Here is a 16321-nt window from a genome sequence, read left to right on the forward strand (position 1 = left end):
GGCTTCAGGGCACCAACCCTCAGGCCCTGCCCCCCCTGCTCACTAGATCCCTCACTCCCCTCACTCCCTGTCACCTGAGGGGGGTGCTGCTGAGCTGGTGCGCAGGGCTGGGACAAAGCACGGAGCCCCCCGTCCGGCCGTGCCACACTCAGAGCAGCCTCTCCTGAGAACTTGGGCCCGGATGTGGGAGCCAGTTTTCCAGAGCAGAACAAGAAGAGGCTCCCGCAGTCCTGGGAGCTAGGGGCTCCAGGAAAGGGAAATCTGGCGTCCGGCATGTTCCCTATGAGCCCTGGCTGGTCTCACCAGGCTCTATATTCTCCCTTGGGCAGGGCCTCCAGGGCAGGGCGCTGCCACGGGGCAAATGGCAAGGCCCACTCCAAGCCGTGCCTCCTGTCCAGCTCCAGGGGGATGGGTCAGGTCCTCCAGGGCAGTGCTGCTGCCTGTGCCCATCCCTCGGGCACCAGGTCACCTCCCAGCGTGCTGGCAAAGTGCTCCCTTGCCTTCCAGCGGCTCCCCCTGCCCTGGGATTTCTTGAGCACCTCAGCCTGGGGGTCCCATTCCTGCTCTGTCCCCTCCGCAGGGAAATCGCACCTGGCCATCGTGCAGCGGGTGAACAACGAAGGGGAGGGAGACCCGTTCTATGAGGTGATGGGGATCGTCACGCTGGAGGATGTCATAGAAGAGATCATCAAGTCTGAGATCCTGGACGAGACAGACCTTTACGGTCAGTGCTGCGGGCCAGATGCTGAGCGCAGGGCCCTAGACAGACCTTTACGGTCGGAGCTGCGGGCCAGATGCTGAGCGCAGGGCCCTAGACAGACGGACACGGTCGGAGCTGCGGGCCAGATGCTGAGCGCAGGGCCCTAGACAGACGGACACGGTCGGAGCTGCGGGCCAGATGCTGAGCGCAGGGCCCTAGACAGACGGACACGGTCGGAGCTGCGGGCCAGATGCTGAGCGCAGGGCCCTAGACAGACGGACACGGTCGGAGCTGCGGGCCAGATGCTGAGCGCAGGGCCCTAGACAGACGGACACGGTCGGAGCTGCGGGCCAGATGCTGAGCGCAGGGCCCTAGACTGATGGACACGGTCGGAGCTGCCTGCCAGATGCTGAGCGCAGGGCCCTAGACAGACGGACACAGTCAGAGCTGCAGGCCAGATGCTGAGCGCAGGGCCCTAGACAGATGGACACAGTCAGAGCTGCGGGCCAGATGCTGAGCGCAGGGCCCTAGACAGACGGACACAGTCAGAGCTGCGGGCCAGATGCTGAGCGCAGGGCCCTAGACAGACGGACGCAGTCAGCCTGAGCAGCTGGGAGTTAAACGCCCTTCGTTCTCGGGAAATGATCTCAGCTGTGCGGGGCAGCATCGGGCTGCCGTAGTGCCCTGGGCTGGGCTTACAGTAGGGCCAGGCCCACGCTCCGAAGGGGTCTGACTGCTGGCCCTGCCCATGGGCAGGGTGGCTGGGGCTGTGTGCACTGGGCACCCCGCATCTTCCTCACTGTACGCGTGCAGAGTGAATCAGGGCGAACAATCGGCACTGGGAGCGGGGATGTGGAAAAAGACCCCTGGCTCCTTCCCCCCCGCTCGCCCCTTCCCCTCTGCTCACCCCCCCTTCCCCTCTGCTCGCCCCCCCTGCCCCTCTGCTCGCCCCTGCCCACTGGCCAGAGGGCTTCTCTCCGCCCCCGGGGCGCCCAAGAGGTAGGGGCTGGCCTGGTTCTGGAGGCGGCTGCGCGGGCGCTGGGGGGCGAGCGCGGTGTGAATGTCTCAGGTCTGAGCTGGCCTGGTGGAATCCAAGGTCCAGTCGCGTGCCAGCGTGTAACCTCGGCGCTCCCCTGCAGCCGAGAGCCGGAAGGAGCGAGTGTCCCACCAGGGCAGGAAGCCGCACGACTTCTCCATCTTCCGGCTGTCGGACAGCGAGATGAAGGTGAAGATCTCCCCTCAGCTGCTGCTGGCCGCGCACCGCTTCATGGCCTCAGGTACCTCCGGAGCCCGGGGCTCAGAGCCCCCAGCACCGCCCGGCCCCTGCCCCTCCTCCCTGGGCCTCGGCACGGACTGGCCCAGGGCGTGCGGGGCCCGCGCCCACTGTGCTGGGAAGGCCCGTCCTCGGGGTGGCAGCTGCCTGGCCCAGGTGGGGGGCTCGGCGCTTTGCCAGCAGTGTTGGGGGAGCGAGCACAGGCTCCCGGCACTGCTGGCCTGGGAGAGGCAGCGCCCCTCACGCAGCCCGTCTCCTCCCCCAGAAATCGAGCCCTTCAAGCCTCCCTGCCTCTCGGAGAAGATCCTGCTGCGGCTCCTCAAGCACCCCCACGTCATCCAGGAGCAGAAGTTCGACCGGGCGAGCAAGCGGGCGGCAGAGCACTGCCTGTACCAGCGCGGCCGGCCTGCGGACCACTTCACTCTCCTGCTGCAGGTGGGCCCGGCGTGGTAGGGGCGCAAGCCAGAGGCCGTGGGACTGGGCTTGCCACGAGCAGAGGCTGCCCCGCACCCCGCAGGCAGACGGGCTGCTGGACTCGTGCGAGCCGGGACTGCCCGGTCGGGGACCTGCCCCGCCTGTGGGCCTGGCTCGCCCGACCTGCAGAGCCGCAGCGGGGCTGAGCCCCTGGGCTGAGCCCTTCCCTTCGCAACTCATCGTGCAGTCAGTACAAATTGTATCGACTGCCCGGGGGCTGCAGCGGGGCGGGCGCTTCCCTTCCCGACTCATCGTGTGGTCAGTACAAATTGTATCGACTGCCCGGGGGCTGCAGCGGGGCGGGCGCTTCCCTTCCCGACTCATCGTGTGGTCAGTACAAATTGTATCGACTGCCCAGGGGCCGCAGCGGGGCAGGCGCTTCCCTTCCCGACTCATCGTGTGGTCAGTACAAATTGTATCGACTGCCCGGGGGCCGCAGCGGGGCGGGCGCTTCCCTTCCCGACTCATCGTGTGGTCAGTACAAATTGTATCGACTGCCCGGGGGCCGCAGCGGGGCGGGCGCTTCCCTTCGACTCATCGTGTGGTCAGTACAAATTGTATCGACTGCCCGGGGGCTGCAGCGGGGCGGGCGCTTCCCTTCCCGACTCATCGTGTGGTCAGTACAAATTGTATCGACTGCCCGGGGGCTGCAGCGGGGCGGGCGCTTCCCTTCCCGACTCATCGTGCGGTCAGTACAAATTGTATCGACTGCCCGGGGGCTGCAGCGGGGCGGGCGCTTCCCTTCCCGACTCATCGTGTGGTCAGTACAAATTGTATCGACTGCCCGGGGGCCGCAGCGGGGCGGGCGCTTCCCTTCGACTCATCGTGTGGTCAGTACAAATTGTATCGACTGCCCGGGGGCTGCAGCGGGGCGGGCGCTTCCCTTCCCGACTCATCGTGCGGTCAGTACAAATTGTATCGACTGCCCGGGGGCCGCAGCGGGGCGGGCGCTTCCCTTCGACTCATCGTGTGGTCAGTACAAATTGTATCGACTGCCCGGGGGCCGCAGCGGGGCAGGCGCTTCCCTTCCCGACTCATCGTGTGGTCAGTACAAATTGTATCGACTGCCCGGGGGCTGCAGCGGGGCGGGCGCTTCCCTTCCCGACTCATCGTGTGGTCAGTACAAATTGTATCGACTGCCCGGGGGCTGCAGCGGGGCGGGCGCTTCCCTTCCCGACTCATCGTGTGGTCAGTACAAATTGTATCGACTGCCCGGGGGCCGCAGCGGGGCGGGCGCTTCCCTTCCCGACTCATCGTGTGGTCAGTACAAATTGTATCGACTGCCTGGGGGCTGCAGCGGGGCGGGCGCTTCCCTTCGACTCATCGTGTGGTCAGTACAAATTGTATCGACTGCCCGGGGGCTGCAGCGGGGCGGGCGCTTCCCTTCCCGACTCATCGTGTGGTCAGTACAAATTGTATCGACTGCCCGGGGGCTGCAGCGGGGCGGGCGCTTCCCTTCCCGACTCATCGTGCGGTCAGTACAAATTGTATCGACTGCCCGGGGGCCGCAGCGGGGCGGGCGCTTCCCTTCCCGACTCATCGTGTGGTCAGTACAAATTGTATCGACTGCCCGGGGGCTGCAGCGGGGCGAGCGCTTTGTGACGGCGCGTTGGGGTCCCCCGTCTCCTGCACCCCGATATGGCACAAACAGACTGCACCAGGCGGTGGAATAGAGGAAGTTTATTGCCTCTCCAGGATACAGCACAGCACAGATGTAGTCTGGTCACAGAGCTGGGCTAGGATGCCTCAGGCCCCCTTGAGATGGGGGAGACTGGGCCCCTAAACTCCAGCCCCTTTCCCTAGGCTGTCTCCTCCATGCTCCCAGACAGCAACTAACTAAATTCCCTTCCAGCCCTGCCCCCCAGTCAGGGCAGCATCCACCTTCCTTTGTTCCTCTCCATGGGGGTGTCTGGTTCAACAGGTTTGGCGTTACCTTTGCATAGTGAGGTTTTCCCTGCTGGGTCTTGCTCCAGACAGCAGAGGTCACCACAGCCCAGCAAGTACCCCCACTACGTCACACGCTTCCCTTCCCGACTCATCGTGTGGTCAGTACAAATTGTATCGACTGCCCGGGGGCCGCAGCGGGGCGGGCGCTTCCCTTCCCGACTCATCGTGTGGTCAGTACAAATTGTATCGACTGCCCGGGGGCTGCAGCGGGGCGGGCGCTTCCCTTCCCGACTCATCGTGTGGTCAGTACAAATTGTATTGACTGCCCGGCTGCAGCGGGGCGGGCGCTTCCCTTCGACTCATCGTGTGGTCAGTACAAATTGTATCGACTGCCCGGGGGCTGCAGCGGGGCGGGCGCTTCCCTTCCCGACTCATCGTGTGGTCAGTACAAATTGTATCGACTGCCCGGGGGCTGCAGCGGGGCGGGCGCTTCCCTTCCCGACTCATCGTGCAGTCAGTACAAATTGTATCGACTGCCCGGGGGCCGCAGCGGGGCGGGCGCTTCCCTTCGACTCATCGTGTGGTCACTACAAATTGTATCGACTGCCCGGGGGCCGCAGCGGGGCGGGCGCTTCCCTTCCCGACTCATCGTGTGGTCACTACAAATTGTATCGACTGCCCGGGGGCTGCAGCGGGGCGGGCGCTTCCCTTCCCGACTCATCGTGTGGTCAGTACAAATTGTATCGACTGCCCGGGGGCCGCAGCGGGGCGGGCGCTTCCCTTCCCGACTCATCGTGTGGTCAGTACAAATTGTATCGACTGCCTGGGGGCTGCAGCGGGGCGGGCGCTTCCCTTCCCGACTCATCGTGTGGTCAGTACAAATTGTATCGACTGCCCGGGGGCTGCAGCGGGGCGGGCGCTTCCCTTCCCGACTCATCGTGTGGTCAGTACAAGTTGTATCGACTGCCCGGGGGCCGCAGCGGGGCGGGCGCTTCCCTTCCCGACTCATCGTGTGGTCAGTACAAATTGTATCGACTGCCCGGGGGCTGCAGCGGGGCGGGCGCTTCCCTTCCCGACTCATCGTGTGGTCAGTACAAATTGTATCGACTGCCCGGGGGCTGCAGCGGGGCGGGCGCTTCCCTTCCCGACTCATCGTGTGGTCAGTACAAATTGTATCGACTGCCCGGGGGCCGCAGCGGGGCGGGCGCTTCCCTTCCTGACTCATCGTGTGGTCAGTACAAATTGTATCGACTGCCCGGGGGCTGCAGCGGGGCGGGCGCTTCCCTTCCCGACTCATCGTGTGGTCAGTACAAATTGTATCGACTGCCCGGGGGCTGCAGCGGGGCGGGCGCTTCCCTTCCCGACTCATCGTGCGGTCAGTACAAATTGTATCGACTGCCCGGGGGCCGCAGCGGGGCGGGCGCTTCCCTTCCCGACTCATCGTGTGGTCAGTACAAATTGTATCGACTGCCCGGGGGCTGCAGCGGGGCGGGCGCTTCCCTTCCCGACTCATCGTGTGGTCAGTACAAATTGTATCGACTGCCCGGGGGCTGCAGCGGGGCGGGCGCTTCCCTTCCCGACTCATCGTGTGGTCAGTACAAATTGTATTGACTGCCCGGCTGCAGCGGGGCGGGCGCTTCCCTTCGACTCATCGTGTGGTCAGTACAAATTGTATCGACTGCCCGGGGGCTGCAGCGGGGCGGGCGCTTCCCTTCCCGACTCATCGTGTGGTCAGTACAAATTGTATCGACTGCCCGGGGGCTGCAGCGGGGCGGGCGCTTCCCTTCCCGACTCATCGTGCAGTCAGTACAAATTGTATCGACTGCCCGGGGGCCGCAGCGGGGCGGGCGCTTCCCTTCGACTCATCGTGTGGTCACTACAAATTGTATCGACTGCCCGGGGGCCGCAGCGGGGCGGGCGCTTCCCTTCCCGACTCATCGTGTGGTCACTACAAATTGTATCGACTGCCCGGGGGCTGCAGCGGGGCGGGCGCTTCCCTTCCCGACTCATCGTGTGGTCAGTACAAATTGTATCGACTGCCCGGGGGCCGCAGCGGGGCGGGCGCTTCCCTTCCCGACTCATCGTGTGGTCAGTACAAATTGTATCGACTGCCTGGGGGCTGCAGCGGGGCGGGCGCTTCCCTTCCCGACTCATCGTGTGGTCAGTACAAATTGTATCGACTGCCCGGGGGCTGCAGCGGGGCGGGCGCTTCCCTTCCCGACTCATCGTGTGGTCAGTACAAATTGTATCGACTGCCCGGGTGCCGCAGCGGGGCGGGCGCTTCCCTTCGACTCATCGTGCGGTCAGTACAAATTGTATCGACTGCCCGGGGGCCGCAGCGGGGCGGGCGCTTCCCTTCCCGACTCATCGTGTGGTCAGTACAAATTGTATCGACTGCCCGGGGGCCGCAGCGGGGCGGGCGCTTCCCTTCCTGACTCATCGTGTGGTCAGTACAAATTGTATCGACTGCCCGGGGGCTGCAGCGGGGCGGGCGCTTCCCTTCCCGACTCATCGTGTGGTCAGTACAAATTGTATCGACTGCCCGGGGGCTGCAGCGGGGCGGGCGCTTCCCTTCCCGACTCATCGTGCGGTCAGTACAAATTGTATCGACTGCCCGGGGGCCGCAGCGGGGCGGGCGCTTCCCTTCCCGACTCATCGTGCGGTCAGTACAAATTGTATCGACTGCCCGGGGGCTGCAGCGGGGCGGGCGCTTCCCTTCGACTCATCGTGTGGTCACTACAAATTGTATCGACTGCCCGGGGGCCGCAGCGGGGCGGGCGCTTCCCTTCCCGACTCATCGTGTGGTCACTACAAATTGTATCGACTGCCCGGGGGCCGCAGCGGGGCGGGCGCTTCCCTTCCCGACTCATCGTGTGGTCAGTACAAATTGTATCGACTGCCCGGGGGCTGCAGCGGGGCGGGCGCTTCCCTTCCCGACTCATCGTGTGGTCAGTACAAATTGTATCGACTGCCCGGGGGCTGCAGCGGGGCGGGCGCTTCCCTTCCCGACTCATCGTGTGGTCAGTACAAATTGTATCGACTGCCCGGGGGCCGCAGCGGGGCGGGCGCTTCCCTTCCCGACTCATCGTGTGGTCAGTACAAATTGTATCGACTGCCCGGGGGCTGCAGCGGGGCGGGCGCTTCCCTTCCCGACTCATCGTGCAGTCAGTACAAATTGTATCGACTGCCCGGGGGCTGCAGCGGGGCGGGCGCTTCCCTTCGACTCATCGTGTGGTCAGTACAAATTGTATCGACTGCCCGGGGGCTGCAGCGGGGCGGGCGCTTCCCTTCCCGACTCATCGTGCAGTCAGTACAAATTGTATCGACTGCCCGGGGGCTGCAGCGGGGCGGGCGCTTCCCTTCCCGACTCATCGTGCAGTCAGTACAAATTGTATCGACTGCCCGTGGGCCGCAGCCCGGCGAGGCGCTAACAGAATTCGAGGCGCGTGTGTCGTCGGGACGCAGAGCCCCGCACTGCCCCGGCCCCGCGCAGAGGCAGACACGCTGCACTCGTTCCCCGGGAGGGCCCCGCCTGCTGGGTTTTCTGGGCTCCGGTCCCATGGTGAGGGGTGGAGCACCGCACGGGCTCCCCAATGCTGGGAGGGGCACTGAGTCTTGGGGGCCGGAGCCAGGCAAGCCGGGGGGTAGTTTAATAGTTAGGTGCCTGCTCCCCCAGGCACTCAGCGGGGCGTAATCCCGTCCTCCCCTCCCTGTCAGGGCAGCCTCCGTCTCGGGGCTCCAACCCGTGGGCATCTTGCCGGCAGCCTCTGCCCCCTGGAATCCCCCACGGCTCTTGCCCCGGGTGCCTGGGGGAGTGGGTCAGACGGGCAAGTGCAGGATTCGAGCAGAGCGACTCCAGGCTGAACCTCCCGATGGAGCCAGCGCTGCACCCCCAGGCTGGCCCCCGCTGTGCACAGCCGCACTGCACCGCACAGGGGGCCCCGGCCCCGGCCCGCAGGATCGAAGGCCGGAGACGCAACCTCTCGGTGCCGCCCACGGGACGGATGCGGCCGGAGCGGCAGGGCCCCGCCCAGGCCATGTCAGGGCGCCCTGCGCCACCGGCCCAACGGGCGCCATTGACTCCGGCAGGCCCAAGGAGCCACTGAGTCCGGTGCCTCTGGGCTCGCCAATGTGGGGGGCTATTCCCCCGCCCTGCCGGCGCCCCTCCCTCCCCACCCGCAGCCCCTGCCCCCCCGCCCTGCCGGCGCCCCTCCCTCCCCACCTGCAGCCCCTGCCCCCCCGCCCTGCCGGCGCCCCTCCTTCCCCACCTGCAGCCCCTGCCCTCCCGCCCTGCCGGCGCCCCTCCCTCCCCACCCGCAGCCCCTGCCCCGCCCGCCCTGCCGGCGCCCCCAGAGCTGGCTTGGCCTGGCCGCAGCCCCTGCGGGTTGTCAGCCGTGCTGTGGCCCCTCCCGCCCGTGCCCGGGGTGACACTGAGCCGGCTCCCTCCTTGCAGGGCAAAGTGGAAGTGGAGATCGGAAAGGAAGGGCTGCGGTTCGAGAACGGCGCCTTCACCTACTACGGCGTCCCCGCCATCGTGGCTGCTCCCTGCGCAGGTGACGGCTGCCCGGCCCGTCCTCGGCCTGCTGGGCCACTGGGCAAGGGGCTGCGGAGACTGACCGGAGCTGGGGGAGCAGCTCCCTGGCGTCACAGCCAAGCACAGGCCTCGGCCTCGGGGGGGGTGTCCCTTCGTGGCTGGCCTGCTCGGGCGTGGACCGTGGGCACGCTGGCCTTGCGGCCAATGGGAGCCCCAGGCCCTGCGCCGGGGCAGCGCTGCATGGAGGCGGGGGGGCAGCAGGGGAGCACCCTCTGGAGAGCGGGGGGGCAGAACGGGGCCATGCCAGGGGCTGCGGGGAAGCCCTCAGATAGAGGGAGGGCTCCTCCGGCTGCCCCCTCCCCCGTTCCCATGGCGATATCGCTCCTTTCTGATTGCAGATAACGAGGTGCGGAAAGTGAGCAGCCTGGCCGGATCCTCCTTCCTGCGTAAGTACCTGCCCCCCAGAGCTGCAAAGCCCCAGGCTGGCGTGAGCCGTCTGCTCGCAGCGTCCCTGAGTGGAGCCCCGTGGTCAGCCCCTTGGCCCGCGACCGGTGTGGGAGTTTCTGCAAGCGAGTTGGGAGTGGCCCTGGGCCAGGGCCGCAGCGGGGAGGGGCTGGGGCTGGGGAGGAGTTCAGAGTAGCGGGGCCAGCAGCCGCCCGCCCCCGCGCCCCAGCTCAGAAGGGAACGAGGCCCCGTGGAGCCCTCCGGCCCTGGGCACAGGTACCCACCTCCCTGCGCAGCGAGCCGTGCCCTGGCCGGCGGGGGGGCGGGGCGGGGCCGGACCGGCGTGGGCAGGAGGCCGGAGCACTGGGCTCTCGGCTACTCGGGCAGGCTGGGAGCGGACAGGTATTTAGTGCGGGATTTTTACAAAAACGTGTGGGTGTTTGTTATTTTACATAAAAGCCCGACAATTCGGTTTTTAAATCGTTTTTGGGGAAAGTTCCTGGTAACAATTTTCTGTTTTTCAAATCCCAAAACTTTCACTGAAAACTTGTGGAAGCAGAGAGGTTCTACCCGGGGCTGTTAAATATCGGTTCATTGACTAGTCGGTTAACCTCACGAACTCTTATCCGTTAGTCGACTATTCTACAGGCCCTGGGCAGCCCCAGTCGGGGGAGAGGTCTGAGCTCCCGGCCCCGCCCGAGCCGGAACTGAGCCAGGCTGCCTGCCCACCTGGCTCCTAATACACTTTCAATGCAGAGCCGCAGCGGGGTAGGTCCAGGACCCAGTGTGAGCCAGGACTGAGCTGAGCTGCGGGCCAGCCTGCTAAACATTTAGGCTACGTCTAGATTACGTCCCTTTTCCGTAAAAGGGATGCAAATTAGACGTATCGCAATTGCTAATGAAGCGGGGATTTAAATCTCCCCCGCTTCGTTAGCATAAACATGGCTGCCGCTTTTTCTCTGCACGGAGCTTTGCCGGAAAAAAGCGCCAGTCTAGACGCGGCTCGTTTGGGAAATGAAGCCTTTTCCCTTATTTTAAGAGAATTCCCCCGACCCAGAGAAGGGGATTGTCTGCGCCTTCCCGCCGGCACATGCCCTTGGTCAGACTCGAAGAACGTGCAGCGTCTCGCTGGGCATGTTCTGTTCTTAAGGCTGCTCCTCGTCCAGCTCCTCGGCTGTGGGCTGGGAAGTCCCCTCCCGCTCATTTGATAACCAGCGCCCCGATCCCCACCCCTGTTCAGTCAAGTAGCCCCTCTGGCCAGGGCTGGGCCGAGCCCACTGGGGCCTGTGGAGATCTGCCTCGGGGGGCCAAGCTAGTACCTGGCCCCAGTGGGGAGGGGCAGAGGGGAAGAGCATGCCGTGGGGGGAACGTACTCCCCAAATCAAGCCACGGTGGCCCAAGCAAGTGAAAGGAGCAGGGAGATAGAGGCGCCTTTAAAACTGGCTGTCAGACCCCGGTGAGGAAAACAGGCAGAGACTCTGCCCACGGGCGTGTGGAGAGCAGCCAGCCCAGAACTCAGAAAGCAAGAGCAGAACCCTGGAGCCGGCCAGGCAGACCCCGCGGTGGCTGTGGCAGGCGACGCTTGGCCTGCCAGCGTGAACGTGGGCATCCTGGTGCGGTTCATCAGCTCTTGAGCTCCCTTGGCTTCTGTGACTGTCTCCCCCTCCTCCTAACCTGTCAATGGCTCCTCCCGCAGAGCCTCTTCATCCGTCCTTTCTGCCCCGATCCCTCCTCTTCTCCCCGCCTTGTGCCTGGCCAGTCTCCCCCAGCACATGACTTGCGTTGCCATGGCTCCGTGGAGGACCCCCAGCTCCACCTCTGCTCTCCAGCCTTGTGTTCTCCGGACTCACCCCGCGGCCTGTCCCGCGTCCCTGCTTCATCCCAGCGGCTAAGCCAGAGCTCCTGGCCTGCCTCCCTGCACCTCCTCCGAAGGCCTGTTCCCTTGGGAGCGCTGGGCTCTGCACCGTGCGGGGGGGCCGCTGCCGTCTGGAGCGAAGCAAAGTCACCAGGGACCCGTCTGTCAGGCTGGGCCAGGGTCTGGAAGCTCTTGCACTCGCCCTGCCCCGGAGCCTAGCGAGCCGGGGGGCCCACTCTGCGTCCATCTCTGTTCCCCTCTCTGCCTCTAGTCGCCCGGTCGCCGTCGCGCTGCAGCGGCCTGAATCGCGCTGACTCCCCCAGCCGGGAACGGAGCGACTGCGGCGGCAGCCCCACCCCCACCCAGATGTACAGCAGCAGCAACAACATCTACACGCCCGACTACTCGGTGCACATCCTCTGCGACGTGCAGCTCATCAAGGTACCCGCGGGTCTCGCCGACGGGGGGAGGGAGCTGCCGCGAGCTCGGCGCGTTCCCTCGCAGGGTGAGCACTTTACACCCTGGCGCACCCGGCCCGTGTCTGGACCCCCGCAGTGAGCGCCTGAGCCGCAGCACAGGCGCCTGAGCAGCCAGACTGGAGCCTCGGGCTGGGTGAGCGTAGGGCTCCGCGGCCGCTCGGTTACACTCAGCGAAGCCTCCTCCCCGGGAGCCGGGCCGGCAGGGGGGGGCTGGCAGCCCTGCTCCCGCGGACGGAGGCTGTGCTGTGGGCGCTGCAGTGCAAAGCGCAGTTCGGACTCCCACGCCCCTTGCGTTTGCCGACAGACGTGCAAGTCGCTCCCTCCCCTTCCCCTCCCGATGTCGCGCGTGTTCGTCCTGGGGCCTCCTGGCACTTCCCATGGCCCAGCGCCCGTCTGGCTCTGGGTTCAGGCCACCTCTGAAAGGCAGCGTGTCCCATGACTCCATATGTCACATGCAGGCTCCCGCGATAACCTGTTCTTGGCCCCCAGCCCCGCTCACTGAAAGCCACGGGGACAGCACACGGGCTGGGCATGCCTGCCACGCCCCCCGCCCGCTGGCCGTGCGGGCATGTAACAAGCAGCAATGGTGGAGAGGAGCAGCGGGCCCCAGCAGGAGGCAGTGGTGTTTTTCCAGCTGCCATCATGCTGCTGGGACATGCACTAGCTCCTGTTGCCACCCCAGGGGGCTGGGCCCAGTCCCATGGCTTTCCAGAGACGCCTTGTGAGGGGCGCACCCCTTCAGCCTCCCACCTGCCTGGGCCTTCCCACCTGGGCAGAGAGCGTCCGGAGAGGGGCCCAATTCCATGGCTATGGGGCGAGCTTTGCCCTTGCTGGATAATTTCCTGGAGGTTAGGTCCATACAAGGCTATTAGCCAGGGGATAAAATGGTGTCCCTGGCCTCTGTCTGTCAGAGGCTGGAGAGGGATGGCAGGAGACAAATCGGTTGATCATTGTCTTCGGTCCACCTGTGACGGCGCGTTGGGGGTTCCCCGTCTCCTGCACCCCGAAATGGCACAAACAGACTGCACCAGCCAGTGGAATTGAGGGTGGTTTATTGCTCCTCCAGCACAGCACAGCACAGATGGAATCTGGTCACAGAGCTGGGCTAGGATGCCTCAGGCCCCCTTGAGATGGGGAGACTGGGCCCCTAAACTCCAGCCCCTTCCCCTAGGCTCTCCTCCATGCCCTCCGACAGCCAGCAACCAACTCCCTAACTTCCAGCCCTGCCCCCCAGCCAGGGTAGCATCCACCTCCCTTTGTTCCTCTCCATGGGGGGTGTCTGGCCACTGGTTCAACAAGTTTGGCATTACCTCTGCCTAGCGAGGTTTTCCCAGCTGGGTCTTGCTCCAGACAGCAGGGGTCACCACAGCCCAGAAAGTACCCCCACTACGTCACACCACCCTCTCTGGGGCACCTGGCGCTGGCCACTGTGGGCAGACAGGATACTGGGCTGGATGGCCCTTTGGTCTGACCCAGTCCGGCCGTTCTTATGCTCCCACCTATTGCCTGTTTGCTCCCGGCGCGCCTGGGAATACTTGCAGCTCCGCCTTAGCCCCTCATTTACCGGACCGTCGCTACCCAGCCAGTCACCCCTCCCCCCTTGGCTCACACCAGCCAGAGGAGCTGAACCAGACAGATGCACAAGAGAGCAGTGGGGAGCACAATGACAAAACGGGGAGGTCCCACCCCAGCCAGGGACAGGCGGGTCCCCGGCAGACGAAGCCAGCCGTCTGTCAGGAGGTGACCGAGTGGATCGCCTTGCTAGCAGCCCCAGTCACCTTATCTCCGTGCGGCTGGGCTGGTCGTAGAGGTCCCAGCTCAGGGCTTCAGCCTGCCAGGCTGTGTCTACACTCACGGCTTCTCGCGCGAGTAATAGCCTCATTTGCATACCTAATGAGCCACCATTTTTTCAGAAGAGGCTCTTGCGCCAGAAGGAGTGTCTGCACTGCCCCTCCTAGTGCAAGAAAAACCCCCTTCCCCAACGCCGTTACACCTACTACTTTTCAGGAAGAACGGGGTTGGGAAAGAGGGTTTTCTCGCGCAAGAAGGGGCAGTGTAGACGCTCCTTCCTGCACAAGAGCCTCTTCTGAAAAAATGGTGGCTCATTAGGTATGCAAATGAGGCTCGGCGATATTCCACGCTTAGCCTCATTTGCATATTACTGGCGCAAGAAGCCGCGAGTGTAGACACAGCCCCAGAGAGAGCAAACCCAGCTGGCAGACTGTGGCTTTGATCTTTGTTTTTCTACCCCTGGACCTAGCTACGGCATTGTCCACGCTAGCCCTTCCCCTCCCCGTCATTCTGCGCTACGCACAGAGCCTGGCAGAAGTCCACGGTCTCACTTGGGCAGGGACTGGTCTCCTCCTGGCGGAGCCCCGGAGATCAGTCTCCCACCTCTCGGCAGATGCGCTAATCGATGGCCGGGGACCCATCGCTGCACAGTGCAGACAGGCCCCTAGATACAAATGCCCGCGGACTGGACACGCAGGCCTGAGTCTCTCCCCTGCCGGCTTGTGCCGCGTGTGGCACTGTGCACCCTGTGCACGCTCTCCCTCCGCGGCTCTGCGAGTGCACCCAGTGCCCCAGGTAGGAAATAGCCCCACAGTGGCGGGGCTAGGGCCGGCTGCGGCATCGGTGCAGGGGTGAGCCCCCGCGGTGTCCTAGAGAAGGGGGTCAGCGCGCCAGGGAACGCCCTCCAGGAAGGCCCTGAGCACGTCCGTCCTGTGCCCAGATCACCCGGCAGCAGTACCAGAACGCCCTGGCAGCCAGCCGCATGGACATCTCGCCCCAGTCCCCCGACGTGGAGGCTTTCAATGGCGGCGACTCCACCAAGGCCCCGACGGCCCAGGGGACCCCGCAGACCCCGCAGGAGAACCCCACCCCACCGCTCCTGAACGAGAGGAGCAGCTTCGTTTGTAAGTCACCCCGGCGGCCTGCCAGCCCCCTGGCCTGCCAGCCCCCCGGCCTGCCCCTCCACCCACCTGGGCCCGTAGCTCACGCTCCCCCCCCCCGCTCGCCACACGCCGGGGGTGTCTCCCACAGGCAGCCGCTCCGAGGGCCCCAGCGACTCCGCGTTCCTGCGCGTGGAGGGGATCCCCTTCCTCAGGGAGGAGCCGGTGGGCGAGAGCAGCAGGCAGCAGGGTGAGTCCTGGGGGCAGCGGGCGCAGGGACCTGGTCCCACCAGCGCACTGGGAGGGGCACAGCCTGGAGCCCTGCCCGGAGCTAGCCCCGCTCTTCCAGACATATGTTGGGAAACTAACACAGCGAGGCACAGGCTATCCAATAAGTTTCTGGACTGCATTGGAGACAACTTTCTGTTTCAGAAGGTTGAAAAAGCTACCAGAGGAGAAGCTGTTCTGGATTTGGTTTTAACAAATAGGGAGGAACTAGTTGAGAACTTGAAAGTGGAAGACAGTATAGGGGACAGTGATCACGAAATAATAGAGTTCATGATCTTAAGGAAAGGTAGAAGGGAGACCAGCACAATTGAGGTAATGGATTTCAGGAAGGCAGATTTTGATAAGCTCAGAGAACTTGTAGGTAAGGTCCCATGGGAAGCAAGACTGAAGGGAAAAACAACTGAGGAGAGTTGGAAGTATTTCAAAGGAACGTTGTTAAGGGCCCAAAAGCAAACAATTCCGCTGTGTAGGAAAGATAGAAAATATGGCAAAAGACCAGCTTGGCTTAACAAGGAGATCTTGCACGATCTCAAAATAAAAAAGGAGTCCTATAAAAAATGGAAACTAGGACAACTAACAAAGGATGAATATAGGCAAGCAACACGGGAATGCAGGGGCAAGATTAGAAAGGCAAAGGCACAAAATGAGATCAAACTAGCTACAGGCATAAAGGGAAACAAGAAGACTTTTTATAAATACATTAAAAGCAAGAGGAAGACCAAGGACAGGGTAGGCCCACTGCTTAGTGAGGAGGGAGAAGCAGTAACAGGAAACTTGGAAATGGCGGAGATGCTCAATGACTTCTTTGTTTCGGTCTTCACCGAGAAGTCTGGAGGTGTGCCTAACGTAGTGAATACAAGCAGAGAGAGGGTAGGTTTAGAAGATAGGATTCACAAAGAACAAGTTAAAAGTCACTTAGGAAAGTTAGATGTCAGCAAGTCACCAGGTCCTGATGAAATGCATCCCAGGATACTCAAGGAGCTGATAGAGGAGGTATCTGAGCCTTTAGCTATCATCTTTGAAAAATCATGGCAGACAGGGGAGATTCCAGAAGACTGGAAAAGGGCAAATATTGTGCCCATCTATAAAAAGGGGAATAAGAACAACCCAGGAAACTACAGACCGGTCAGTTTAACGTCTGTCCCAGGGAAGATAATGGAGCAGGTAATTAAGGAAATCATATGCAAACAATTGGAAGGTAATAAAGTGATAGGGAATAGCCAGCATGGGTTTGTGAAGAACAAGTCATGCCAAACTAATCTGATAGCTTTCTTTGATAAGATAACGAGCCTTGTGGATAAGGGAGAAGCGGTGGATGTCATATACCTAGACTTTAGTAAGGCATTTGATACGGTCTCGCATGATATTCTTATTGATAAACTAGGCAAATATAACTTAGATAGGGCCACGATAAGGTGGGTGCATAATTGGCTGGATAACCGTAGTCAGAGAGTTGTTGTTAACGGTTCTAAATCCTGCTGGAAAGGGATAACAAG

The 16321-nt window shown here is 63.2% G+C and overlaps 1 protein-coding gene across 1 annotated transcript in view; it reads left to right on the forward strand.

The window, feature by feature from the left end:
- CNNM1 (cyclin and CBS domain divalent metal cation transport mediator 1) overlaps nt 1-16321 on the forward strand; it is a 41692-nt gene that overhangs the window by 21269 nt on the left and 4102 nt on the right. The window contains exons 2-9 of the mRNA XM_075934460.2: nt 581-724; nt 1840-1977; nt 2239-2408; nt 8788-8887; nt 9267-9314; nt 11439-11608; nt 14378-14561; nt 14689-14787. Coding sequence (XP_075790575.2) covers nt 581-724; nt 1840-1977; nt 2239-2408; nt 8788-8887; nt 9267-9314; nt 11439-11608; nt 14378-14561; nt 14689-14787 — 1053 coding nt within the window. The remainder of the gene's footprint in view (nt 1-580; nt 725-1839; nt 1978-2238; nt 2409-8787; nt 8888-9266; nt 9315-11438; nt 11609-14377; nt 14562-14688; nt 14788-16321) is intronic.

Source organism: Pelodiscus sinensis, chromosome 8 (genome assembly GCF_052426305.1).
Source record: "Pelodiscus sinensis isolate ZL-2025 chromosome 8, ASM5242630v1, whole genome shotgun sequence".
In the NCBI taxonomy this organism is placed as follows: domain Eukaryota; kingdom Metazoa; phylum Chordata; order Testudines; family Trionychidae; genus Pelodiscus; species Pelodiscus sinensis.